The sequence below is a fragment of the Psilocybe cubensis genome, chromosome 10, assembly GCF_017499595.1.
Source record: "Psilocybe cubensis strain MGC-MH-2018 chromosome 10, whole genome shotgun sequence".
Taxonomy (NCBI): domain Eukaryota; kingdom Fungi; phylum Basidiomycota; class Agaricomycetes; order Agaricales; family Agrocybaceae; genus Psilocybe; species Psilocybe cubensis.
The window spans coordinates 1,407,231-1,419,792 of NC_063008.1; the positions used below are offsets into that span (position 1 = coordinate 1,407,231).

Sequence of the window (12,562 nt, forward strand, 5' to 3'; positions counted from 1 at the left end):
GTAATGTAGGGAATATTCTAGAATAGCTGTAGAGTATAAATACTGGACTTGTAGGTAGCTGTAGCTTCAGCTTCAATCTCTTAGGATATCCACTATCATTGGTGTGATCTCTTAGAACCATTGAATCTCTCTCACTCTCTTATTCTCTCTTTGCTCTCTTACTCTCTCTCTGCTCTCTCTCTCTCTCTCTTGCTTAATCTTTGTTGGTGGCCTTGTCACACTGATTATAGTGTTGCCCTGACAGCAGCTGGGTTGTGTCGCCGCTGCCGCTGCCGCCCTGCCCCGCTCTAGCCACCATCGACAATCACCAGGGCGAGGCTGCTGGGTCGGCCGCCGCTGAGGGGGAAGAAGAAGACGGCACAGCTGTGTTTGCATTTCCATTCGCATTTGCGTGTCCACCAACCCTTGATTGGCGAGGAAGTATCTACTTTCTATTGTATTTTAGCACAATTAACTGTTTTTTATGCCCAATAACTGATCATTGTGTAGTTGATACTAAGACTAAGTAATTTATAGATTTACTGTGTTATTTATTCTTCATCTGTATCTGTAAATGAAGCATAGTTTCTATCGTCTGAGTGTTCCTGCAACCCAACAACTTTATCACCTTGTCGCAGGTCTTTCATTCCATCAAGTAAAGATATTTCCTCTTGATCAATACCTTGTTCTTCAGCAACACGCGCAGTCAGAACAACTTCAATTTCTTCATCAACCTCACCACAAAAGCGCTCGAGCATGGTACGATAAATTTCCCAAAAACTGGCCATTGTTACCTCAGGAGTCCCAATGTCCTCATAAATCTTTCGGGCTCGTTCGTCAAAGGCAGGTGGTGTAAGTTGAAAAACTGGGTGATCTTTGGGTGCATACTCGTTTTCAAGGTCATCAAGAAGGTCTTCTGTAACAGGAATCTATTCAATGTAAATTGAATTTCTGGTCTATAGCATCTACACAATAAACATACCTTAAAGTCAAGAGCATTGAATTTTTCGGGCTTGGTGCGAATTAACAGAGGAGCACCGAGTGGGAGAATTTTCTTGCGGTCTGAACGTGGTGCCGTTCGATTTTTGGTATTTGCCCACTTGTCAAGCTCGTTTTGCAGCCATGGAATTGCGATCCAGCGGAAAACCAAGCTATGTAAACAATAATTAAAACAGATATCACAAAAAATTATGATCAAACATACTTTTCAACAACATTGGTAACTTCATACCATCCAGAAACAACTCCTTGTTGGAACAAATCCTCATAACCAGGAGCAAAGTCACGACGAAATACCGACCAATTGATTTCAGGCTTGATGTTGGCTTTATGCCGAAGCCACCTATGTTGCAGAGTCCCAACAAGAGTAGGATCAAGCCGGTGTCGAGCCAAGGTCTGAATGTTGGCTACACCAAAATTTTCTGATCCTGGGTCACTTTGCGTCGTAAGAGGAATAGCTGTTTAAAGTTAACTTTATTCAGTAAAAATAATAGAAGAGTAAAATTAAACCTACCGCCATATTTGCGAGCCGTATCAATAAAATAACCAGCAATTAGACAGGGATTCTTGTTAGTCCACCATACCTTTAACCAATTCAGGAATCCAGTGAATGGATCTGCACTGTGGTGAAGCCACAGTCCAAACCGAGGACCCCATTTGTCATGTTGGTCTTGGGCCCAAGTATCGTTAACACCAGCAGCATGGTAGCGTCTGCGTTTGAATCTACGAGCCTTCCGAGCCTTTAGCGCATCGGGCTCAGTCATTTGAAGATAATTATAAACAACACTTCTGGTGTAGACTATATTTGAGCAAGTTCTTCCAAAAATGATAATATTCAATTCATACCGAGGAACTCTGATATTAAACTCAACCCGTAGCTGCTTTCTAATCATTTCCACACCTCGAGTAGGGAATCTAGTTCGCATTTCCTGAATGGCAGGGGCAATTGACTCCAAGGTGTGCTTTTGTTGTCGAGTACTGAGAAGATCCCACTTTTTTCTAAGCCTTTTAATGCTCGACACACTAGAAGTAGATTAATTGATACGTATTCCCGTGTCCGTAGAGGTAATAACAACGCACCTTAGGCCATACAATTCTGTATTGTAATGGTCTTTCATATTGTCCTGAATCTCACGATCGTTCTGACCTAGATCATAGTAGAACTGTACGTATTCCTTGATTTCATCCTCAGGGGCTTGTGGATCAATAGATGACTTCAGTTTCTATTACCTATTGTACAAAACACAAGACTTACGAAGTGGTTTATGCTGGTTCGGCATTGATTTTAATACAAAAAGAATAGAAGAGACGGCGCTGAGTAGGGATTTTCAATTGTCGCCCTATCACGATGAGAAACAAGGTAGGAAAATATATTTCATTCAGAATAGGAGTCTACGGATAACACAAGCATGTTTTAGCTAGACGTTAGCAGGACCGGCCATCACGCGGCATGAGCCAAACATTGAGCAGATCAGTCTGGCTTTCCATATTTATCAGCCGAAGATCAAGGCCAGGCCTTGGATGGAGGGCATATTCAACAAAATGAACAAGATGCCGATCAGGGTACTAGGAGATACAGCCGTAGAGGGTCGAGACTGAGGCCAGGGAACTATGCGATTCTCAAATAAGTAATAAGTGACGTAATACACAACAGCGTGTTTACGGCAGCGAGCTTGACTGCGCTCACAATGAAACTTCTACCACTCACGCTCAAGCTCTCAAAGTTTCGACCAAGGCTGATCAGGGGCTGATCAGGGGCACCTAGTTCGTTTATAGAACATTATGGCTTCGAATTCACATTTATGCTCAGCGATGATGAAGTTTGAACCCCCCACCGATTTACGCAGCAGATGATGCTGAACAAAACAGGACTCATCAGCGGAGACCACAACATGGAAATTAACCTCTGTTATGCCATTCGTTATAATATGCAAGCGCGACCAGCATGTTGAAGGTTGGATGAAAGTCTCACTGCTGTTGTTCGGTAGGCATTGATTGCACACCAAAAGGAGCGATCTTGGCCCTCTTGGCGATATATAACCAAAATTTCTCCTTGCGGCTTACTTGTGGACTTCATAATTGAACGCGACATTTACCCCAAACTCATTCTCAAAAATACCCTTTCTTTTTATTTTCTTTCTTATTTTCTACTTCATAGGCGTTAGGCTGCAGAGCAAAAGGCGAAATGCTTGCCTCCGCTTTTCTGCTGCTTCCAAGCATTGTTTCAACGGCTCGAGCGGTCACTGTGTATGGCCAAATACCGCTTGCTCAAACTGCGTCGGGTACATCAGGCATTCCAACAATTCCAACACTGGCGGCCTACGATAAAACGCAGCTTGTCCCTCCAGCAATCGTTGAACCTGCCCCCGCCAATGCGTACACATTAACGCTTCAAGACAATGCGGCGGCAGTAGACGGCCTTTCAATTCCTCACGTTGGGCCTGGATTTTGGGGTTTCTCTCTTGAAATGTCGGTGCTCAATCAAGTCTGTGAGTATACAGTCAATCATCGCGCTGTCCCATCGATTTACTCATTGGACATACGAACTTTCAGTGGGCAAAAACTCGTATGTTTTTAACATGCATGACAATGTCCTACAACTTATTTGCATCATTCATAGATCACTCATTCAGGTCCCGTTTTTAAACCTTATGTCCAATCTTATCGAACGCTCAGGTGGTGTTCTAATTCGAATCGGCGGGAACACTCAGGAATTTGCGACAATGGTACCATTCCTGGAAGGTGGAAAAACATTCGACAAGGAAGATTCAGGAAGTACACAGACGGTATGTGATCAGAATTCACCTTGCTGAAATACCGTCTGAGGTTCCCTAGACCAAAACTCCCGCTGTCCTTTATACAATCGATATGTTCTACATGGCGGCCAATATCTCGTCAATGTTAAATGTCAAATGGTTTTTCGGTCAGTGTCTAAAATCATTGAGTGTTCACCACACCATAATCAAATTGTGTAAAAATAGGCATACCTTTCAATGATTCAGTAAACTGGCGTTTGACCATTGCAGAAGAGGCTCAGAGCATTGTCGGTGACAACTTGATTGCCCTTCAGGCTGGAAACGAACCTGATTTCTACGAGGAGTATGTACTTTTACCTTTCATCAAAATGACTTTTGTTCTGAAACCATTGAAGATTCGGGCGTCGTCAAACTTACTCTCCGGAAATGTATACTCAGGAAGTCGAGCAACTTGTTGCTGTTATTGACGCCAATGATCGTATTCCAATCAAGAATATGTTACTGGGACCAAGTGTCGCCACAGGACCATGGACGCCTGAACAAGTTTGGGAAACAAATTTCATTGAACGCCTGAAAGACAGATTGCATGCCTTGACTGTTGAGCAGTAAGTTCAGTAAATTTTAAGGCTATCGCGTTTTTATTCATTGTGGTAAAAGCTATCCCAACAACAATTGCGCAGCTGCATATAACAACGGAGGAAGAGTTGTAATTCCACAAGAAATTTTTCCTGAATATCTTTCGCATACAGCTGCAGTTGAACTTGTTCGACCATACTGGAATTCCGCAGCGCTTGCCGTGGAAGCAGGAAAACCGTTATACATGTTCGAGACTAATACGGCATCTTGTGGTGGCTTCGCTGGAGTCAGCGATTCGTATGGTGCCGCTCTCTGGGCCATGGATTATGGATTCCAGATGGCGTATGCCAACTTTACTCACGGAATGCTCCACGTCGGTGGACAGAACGTATTCTACAATGTGCGCATTCATTGATGCAAAATGCTATCGTGGCTTTATCCTGATCGTCTGTGACCTTTATCCAGCCTTTCACTGCTCCCCCCACAAATCAATCCTCATACAACCAGTGGACTGCAGGAGCGGTCTATTACTCCACCGTCGTACTTGCAGAAGCGTTTGGAAAGAGCAACACATCTAGGATTGTCGATCTTTTGGGAAACGCAGGCTCGGTTTATACGCCATCCTATGCCATATACGAACAGGAAAAGCTTAGCAAAGTCGCTTTATTCAATTACATGGATGATGCGTCAGGTGCTCACGACCTGAGTGTTACTATTTCCGTACCAACAGGAGTACCAACAACGGTTGAAGTCAAGTAAGCAGCGTTTAGGATCTTGTTACCTCATATCAGAGTTGACAAAGAACAGATATCTTGCCGCAAGTTCGGTTTCTTCCAAGGATAATATCACTTGGGCGGGCCAGGTAAGGAAATATCGCCCTGCCTGTCGCAAGTACGAATGTTGATCTGTAGCCTCTAGACACTCGGTAACCAGTATGAAGTCGATGGACGATTCAAAGGCGAGCTGAACGTCACCACCATCAACTGCGATACTGTAGCAAGCACCTGCATAATTCCAATACCCGCTCCTGGCTTTGCCCTTGTCTTCTTCAATAATGCTGCAGAACAATTAACCATCGGCCAGGCCACTCAAACGTTCGGGACGACCGCTTTCAGCAGGGGCCACAACACAGCGACTGTCGATCCTGCTGTGCTTCAGACATCAAACGGACACTCTGGAGCCAACCGAGACTCCTATAGGAGTACGAGTCTTGGAAGTGCAAGCTCTGCCGAAAAGAAAGTCGCCATGATTCCAGGTGTCATTGCGTTATTTTCGGTGATTGTAGGCAGCTTTTGGGTAGCGCGAAATCTTGTGCAGTAGATGAAGGCTGCTACAGCTCGTCATACCATTTCAGCATGTTATTCCAGCCACGGTCTGGGGTAACTGTTCACCGACGGACACTTACACTTATTTAGTTAGGTTTATGGCGCATGAGGAACACCATTACCAACCTTTGACCAGGACATTTAGCTAATGAATTTTTGTTTCTTTAGAGATGTAGAATATTAATGATTACTCACTGATGCAGGATGATAGCTCGAGTTTAGAGGTGCTAGACGCTTGAAGCTGACCTCAAACCCTGGGAATTTTGCTATCAATAGGCATTCACGTACATGCCAATTCCATTACTGTTTCCTGCTTTTACTCTTGTATCACACCCATCGAAGTCCAGAAAAGCGAAATAACGTCAAGTAAGCCCTTTCTTTAGAGCATTTAATGCCCTAGATGTCAAATAACGTGTTACAAAGCAGAGATCAGGCAAAGACAAAGCTGGACACAATCAAGGAGACATGAAGGGAGAAATGTCTTCCGGGTATTAATACACGTAAAACCCAGCGCCAAAATGGATGAGCAAGAAATAGTCGAACAGGTACCAAGATGCTCTCATACCTTTGCTCAGCCCTTGCTGAACCCCTTTCTTAAGTACTTTTGCCAAGTCGGGGCCAAGTCTTTCTGATACCCCGTTTCCACAACACCAAACCTCTTGCACACGTTGGAGACGTGATATGGCAGGATATTGGCCCGGATAAGCTCAATTCTCGGTCCAAATACGCACATTACTTTGTCCGATGCTCCAGTAAGGCAGCCATTGTCTTGAAAAGGATCTGGCCAAGGGCCAAGTCGCTGCAATTATCCTGGCGCTCGAAAAATTCGTGGCAAAGACTCCACATTCACACAATCAAAGTGACGACAGGATAACCAACCGCAACACCATTTCTTCCTTCTCCTAACTTTTCCGCACCCCTCCCCCTCTTGATCCCAGTCAGCTCACCTGTCCATTCTTTTCCATTCTTTTCAACTTGAATTGTCTTCTAGAACCTAATATTTCTATAACAAGCTGGCGTGAAAAAGGATGTTTTGGTCATCTCTTCTGTTGCTTTCTAGCTCTTTGACTGCAGCAAGAGCAGTGACTGTCTACGGGCAAATTCCTCTCGCCCAAACCGCGACCGCTGGATACTCAAAGCCCACTCTCAAGGCTTATGACCCAATCGAACTTATTCCCCCTCCTATACCCCAACCTCCGCCAGCACCAGCCTATACCCTCAACCTGGAACGCAATGCAGCAGCAGTTCCCGGATTGTCAATGCCTCATGTCGGTGGTTCATTCTGGGGATTTTCGATAGAAATGTCTGTTATCAGTCAAGTTTGTAAGTAACTATATATTTTTCGACCTCCTTGTGCTGATAGCGTCATTTTAGTAGGAAAAAACTCGTATGTCGAACAAAACCAGTTATTATCACAACCATTGACTTGGAGCGACCATCCAGATCATTTCTCGCAGTCCCTTTCCTCAATCTTATGGCGAATCTTCAGGAACGATCAGGGGGTGTCGTTATTCGTATTGGAGGAAATACGCAAGAGTTTGCTACTCAAGTGCCAGAAGGATCGCTTGAATTTGGTCACACATTCGCAAAAACTGACTCTGGATCGAACCAAACAGTGCGGAGTTTCTACGTAACGAAAGTATTCTTTCTGACTTTTCGAATAGACTCAAACTCCCGCTGTACTGTATACTCCCGACATGTTCTATATGGCAAACAATATATCGTCAATGCTAAACGTCAAGTGGTTCTTCGGTGCGTCCTGGTTACTTTCAACTTCGTATGCGATTGAACTCATTCTTCCCCAAGGCATACCATTTAACGATTCCGTCAATTGGCGGCTGACCATTGCTGAGCAAGCGCAAAATATCTTGGGCGATAATCTTCTTGGTTTGCAAGCCGGAAACGAACCTGATTTCTACTTGAAGTGAGCCAGGACGTCAACGTAATTCTGTTATTGCTGATTTCATGGTTCATCTAGGTTTGGTCGACGTACTACATATAGCCCACAAATGTATACGGATGAGGTTGCGGATCTGATCAGAGTCATGGACGAAAACCCAAACATCCCCAACAAACATATGTTGATTGGTCCCAGTGTCTCCAGCATCGAGTGGATACCCGAACAAGTTTGGGAAACGGGGTATATTGAACGATTCAAGGACAGGCTATACTGCCTCAGCGTTGAACAGTACGTCGTCTATGTATCCTCTGGCAAATAGCTCCATTGAATGACGCCACTCGACCCTTCTTTTTCAAAGCTACCCCATGAACAATTGTGCAGCATTGACTGGCGGTGGCCCAGGAAACCCCATTATCAACCCCCAAGATATTGTCGATACATATTTCAAGCACGACCTGCCAATGTCTCTTATGGACCAATACCGAGAATCAACGAGGCTCGCACAACTCGCCCAGAAGCCTTTTATCATGTTCGAAACCAACACTGCCTCGTGTGGTGGCTTCCCTGGATTGAGTGATAGCTATGGCGCTGCTCTTTGGGCGTTGGACTACGGCCTTCAACTCGCATATGGCAACTTCACACATGCTCTTCTGCACGTCGGTGGTCAGGACACGTACTACAACGTAAGACGAAGCTGTATTGGTTATAACTCTTTCTTTCGTATTCATCTCTTTTCATAGCCGTTCACGTCGCCACCAACTAACCAGTCCTCCTTTAACGCATGGAGCGTCGGTGCCGTGTACTACTCAGCCCTAATCATCTCTGAAGTCTTTGGAAAGACCAACACCTCGCAGATTGTCGATATAAGGGGCAACTTCGGTAACACCTACACCCCACAATATGCGATCTACGAAAGAGGAGTACTTAGCAAGGTGGCCCTTTTCAACTACGTCAATGATAGGTCAGGTGCGAGCGACTCGCTAGTTACGTTGAACATCCCCGGTGGCGTACCTGCGTCCGTAAGAGTCAAGTAGGTCGAAGTTCTGACGACTCAATACTTTCCTTCTCCTAACTATTATTCCCTAGATATCTATTGGCACCCATGATTACTTCAAGAAGCAACATCACATGGGCCGGCCAGGTAAACAAATCTCTTATTTGACAAGTTTCATTCTATTCATCGTTCAAATGTCTATTAGACATTCGGGCCTCAGTTCACAGTCGATGGTCGCATCAGAGGCGATCTGAACGTCACCACTATCAGCTGCAACACTGCTGCCAACACATGTATCATCCCTGTTCCCGCTCCTGGTTTCGCCCTGGTTTTCCTTGACAGCTCCGCCGAGGCACTGTCGCTCGGTCAAGCGACAGAGACCTTCTCAACGTCTGCGTTTACCCAGAAGCACAATACTGTCACATACGAGCCCGCGACCGTTTCGCTCTCGAATGGACGGTCAGGTTCCGATCGCGACAAGAATCTAGGCACCAGCTATGGCTACAAAGAGAGCGGAGATGTAGCATTGAGGGTGCCCCTCTTGTCATTCACCCTATCGCTGGCGATTTTGAGCGGGCTATGGATCGTACGAGCAAGAGCCCTCCTATAATCTATTCTGAAGGAATTTGCAGACACTAATTTGCTACATACTATCACTTGCATACAACTAACACTGGATTATACATCATGTACCGTTACTTCGATACTACTACCTTGTTGGGGACTCACTCTTTTTACCAAACACCATTTTGAGTAAATCAATGTTTCTGCTAAGAATATGTACAGGCGGCAAACAAGGTAAGTAGGTACATGCCCAACAAAAACTCGTCTCATGTGGGCACCCAAATTATAGAGCAAGGCTGATTATAACGCATGTTATAAGCTACTCTATAAAGATATTTCGGAAATGATAAGCGTCCTTGGAATCGAGACAAAAAGGATCAGGGGTAGTGAACGAAAGCAGGCAACAGCAATGATGGACAGCCAGGTGTAGGTATAAATGTACAGTAGATGAAAAAGGGGCAATTGAGTGATTCTGGGAAAGGGGGAAAATGTGTTGATAATGCAAGAGATGGTACTGGACTACGTGTTAGACACAGCCAGGTAACGAGAACCAAGAGGAATAATTCCACTGCATGGAAAAGACGCGTCGTGATAAAATGGAACCCTATCGAAGAGACACTTTATGAGTGTTTGTACACCTCCTGTAAAAGTAACGGGACAAAAATTCTATGAGCATGTGGAATGACAGACAATCTGAAAAATTTACATACATCGATCTGTGACTTGAAAGTCTTTGCAATCTTCGCGCGTTGAATCTTCTGGGCAGCGGTAACGAGTCCACTTTCAGGTGTCCACTCATCTGGCGTCAACACGACGGCTTGCAATAGCTCCATCGCCTTGAACCCGTTCTTCTTTCCAATAGCATTGCATCCCTTCAGTACGAGTTCTTGAACAACAGGATCTTTGCACAGCGTGGCAAGGTCGCGGGTGGCGTCGATATCCTTGGCCTGAAGAGCGTTTCGAAGATGCGCCTCGTGTGGGATGATGATGGCCATAGGCTGTTTCGCCTCTTGGGTGGCGTGGACGCAGATGTTACCGACCAAGTTGCAGGATTTGAAAATGGCTTCAAGACGCTCGAGGGCGATGTACTGATGAAAGAAATTTCATTAGACGCGAAAATTTAGTTGAATGAACTTTTGCACTAACCTCGCCAGAGGCCAATTTGATGAGATTCTTCAACCTGATACCAAAATTTTTCAGAATCTTCGTTCAGTCATGTAACCTGGAAATGCAACGCACCTGTCAATTAAGGACAAGGTTCCGTCCGAGTTCCACTGTCCAACATCACCGGTCCTCAACCACCCGTCTTTGGTGAAGATGTTCTCGTCTTCGTTCAAGTCCGGTCGCTTGTAGTATCCTTTCACAACGGAAGGTCCGCGGATGCAAACCTCGCCTTGTTGGGGATTATTGGTGGATAAGTAACCAGCGTCGGGTACATCAAGGAGTTTGACTTCAATGGAAGGCACTGGAACACCGACAGATCCATAGCGCATTAACTCAGGGGGTAAAATGGCACACATTCCGCACGACTCTGTCATGCCGTAACCTGTATTATGTCGAAACGACAGTTAATATCCAAGAGAACGGAACAGGGGTGGATAGTCTGACCTTGAAGAACTAAAACAAGAGCGGTGGTCAAAAACTCTTGCGTCTCGCGACTGATAGCGGCGCCACCGCTAAGGGCGATGCGTAGTCGCCCGCCAGTAGCTGCCCTGACGCCCGCCAAAACTACGGTGTCAGCCAACTTGGCAAGAACAGGCAAGTTCTTCTTCTTCGCTGCCATCGCACCATTGAATAGGGTTTTCTTGACGGATCCGGCAGCATGAACATTGTTGAGGATACCCTTTCGAATTGTTTCCCAAACTGCTGGAACACCAACCATAATGGAGGGTCGGAAGGCACCAATGTCACCTTTGCAATTTCTGACAGAAGCGTCTGTAAGGGTCTTGACACGGCCGTAACCGATGGGCATGCCAACAAAGAGCATAATCATCTCCACGATGTACTCCAGGACGTGAGCCAGAGGTAGGTAGGCGAGGTAGGTGTCTTCGTAGGTGAGATGATGTCCAAGCAAAACCTTTACTGATCCGACGGAGGCAATGAGATTAGAATGGGTGATGGTAACGCCCTTGGGAGCACCAGTACTCCCACTGGTATACATGATCAGGGCAATGTCATCAGCCTTGGGTCGTCGCGATGCAAGGATATCAATAGACTGAGTCTTCCCAAGCTCGCGAAGCTTGTTCAAGCTGAATACTTGAATGGTCTCACGGACGGAATGTAGGTCGTCAACAATCGCTTGCGTAGGCTCGCCGTCGAAGACGACATATTTGACGGTAGGAGTTTTCGCAAGAACTCTGTGAAGAGTCGGCAGTAGCTCGGCATTGGTGAAAAGACCAACACATTCAGGTTCGTTCAGAGAATGGGCAAGACCGTCTTCTCCGAGAGTGTCGTATGCAGTTGCAATGGGCGTTGAAATAGATGCGCAAGCATGTGCCATGAGTTGCCAGTTTGGGCTGGTGGTGCCGTTAGACCATGAAGCAAGGGGCTACGCAACGAAAAAATACCCACCTGGTCTGAGCATATACATTGAAAACGTCGTCCTTCGTCACACCAAGATGAACGAGCGCCCGAGCAACCTCAGAAATTGCTTCCTTAAGCTCGATAAAAGTGATGTATTTGTAGTCGCTGAGTTCGAAGAACTTCCACTTCTTCTTTTCGGTCACTTCTTTGCCGTCGACGACCTTCTTCACCTCCTTCTCCTCCTCGACAATGTTAACAACGTCTCTCCAGCCAAGAGATTTTCTGTTTCCGTGCGTGCGCGCGGCATACTCAATCACGTCGTGCACAGTGTCGATGCCCTCGAATGGCTGGGTGACGAGACCGTCTTTGGAGAGGTAACATCTCCTTGTAGGGCCCTCCCCAGGACGAGCAGGAGGAGCGACCTCCACGGAGCCGGTGCCATGGTACCCTGGTTTGTTGGTGTGGAGCTTGGACATTCCTGAGGTATTATGTGGGTGTTGGAGAAAGAGAGCGGGATGATGCTCTTATGTCACTCTCTTACCTTTTGCCTGCTGTCACGCGATCCGCGCCGTGCCTAACTGTCACGCCACATACGCGCCAACTCCGATTCCACGCTTTGTTTTTCCACTTTTTTCGGCGACAAATTCCATTGCAAATATCTCAAACCCCAAAACAACTTCGGTCGGTGTAGAGGCATACTCTACGCTCCTCAACTAGCCCGTATCTTTCTTTTCTTCTCTACTTTCTGCTTGAGGCTCCTGACGGCCGCCCAACCAAGTGTCCATTTCAACGCTTGGAAGTTGTACACTGAATTGCCCCATGGCTTGGCACTTCCTTGGAAGAAATTCAAGTAAAATGCATTTTGAGACCGTCAGAAACAAGGCATATTTATATTCCAGAATAGTATTCTTTGTGATCACGAGTCCGCACTGGCAATCATTTCATT

General features: G+C 45.9%; 4 protein-coding genes across 4 annotated transcripts; 2 read left to right on the plus strand and 2 right to left on the minus strand.

Annotated features, from left to right (window-relative positions):
- Nucleotides 1-530: 530 nt before the first annotated feature.
- Nucleotides 531-2,258, minus strand: JR316_0010716 (uncharacterized protein; the record flags this gene model as incomplete). The annotated part of the gene is made up of 7 exons (XM_047896381.1): nt 531-908; nt 962-1,130; nt 1,184-1,436; nt 1,493-1,767; nt 1,825-2,001; nt 2,059-2,173; nt 2,234-2,258. 7 exons carry the CDS (start codon nt 2,256-2,258, stop codon nt 531-533), a joined length of 1,392 nt encoding a protein of 463 aa, XP_047744426.1.
- A 905-nt stretch (nt 2,259-3,163) lies between these two features.
- On the plus strand, nt 3,164-5,630 carry JR316_0010717 (Beta-glucuronidase; the record flags this gene model as incomplete). The annotated part of the gene is made up of 10 exons (XM_047896382.1): nt 3,164-3,467; nt 3,532-3,544; nt 3,599-3,764; nt 3,814-3,901; nt 3,960-4,077; nt 4,130-4,339; nt 4,392-4,710; nt 4,776-5,065; nt 5,118-5,172; nt 5,229-5,630. 10 exons carry the CDS (start codon nt 3,164-3,166, stop codon nt 5,628-5,630), a joined length of 1,965 nt encoding a protein of 654 aa, XP_047744427.1.
- Nucleotides 5,631-6,663: 1,033 nt separating this feature from the next.
- On the plus strand, nt 6,664-9,139 carry JR316_0010718 (Beta-glucuronidase; the record flags this gene model as incomplete). Its single annotated transcript, XM_047896383.1, has 10 exons — nt 6,664-6,958; nt 7,010-7,022; nt 7,079-7,250; nt 7,300-7,387; nt 7,442-7,559; nt 7,614-7,823; nt 7,894-8,218; nt 8,276-8,565; nt 8,622-8,676; nt 8,735-9,139. The coding sequence occupies 10 exons, from the start codon at nt 6,664-6,666 to the stop codon at nt 9,137-9,139; spliced, it is 1,971 nt and encodes a 656-aa protein (XP_047744428.1).
- Nucleotides 9,140-9,713: 574 nt separating this feature from the next.
- JR316_0010719 (Long-chain-fatty-acid--CoA ligase 2) lies at nt 9,714-12,092 on the minus strand (the record flags this gene model as incomplete). The annotated part of the gene is made up of 6 exons (XM_047896384.1): nt 9,714-9,734; nt 9,804-10,181; nt 10,240-10,273; nt 10,333-10,639; nt 10,702-11,609; nt 11,665-12,092. The coding sequence occupies 6 exons, from the start codon at nt 12,090-12,092 to the stop codon at nt 9,714-9,716; spliced, it is 2,076 nt and encodes a 691-aa protein (XP_047744429.1).
- Nucleotides 12,093-12,562: the final 470 nt, after the last annotated feature.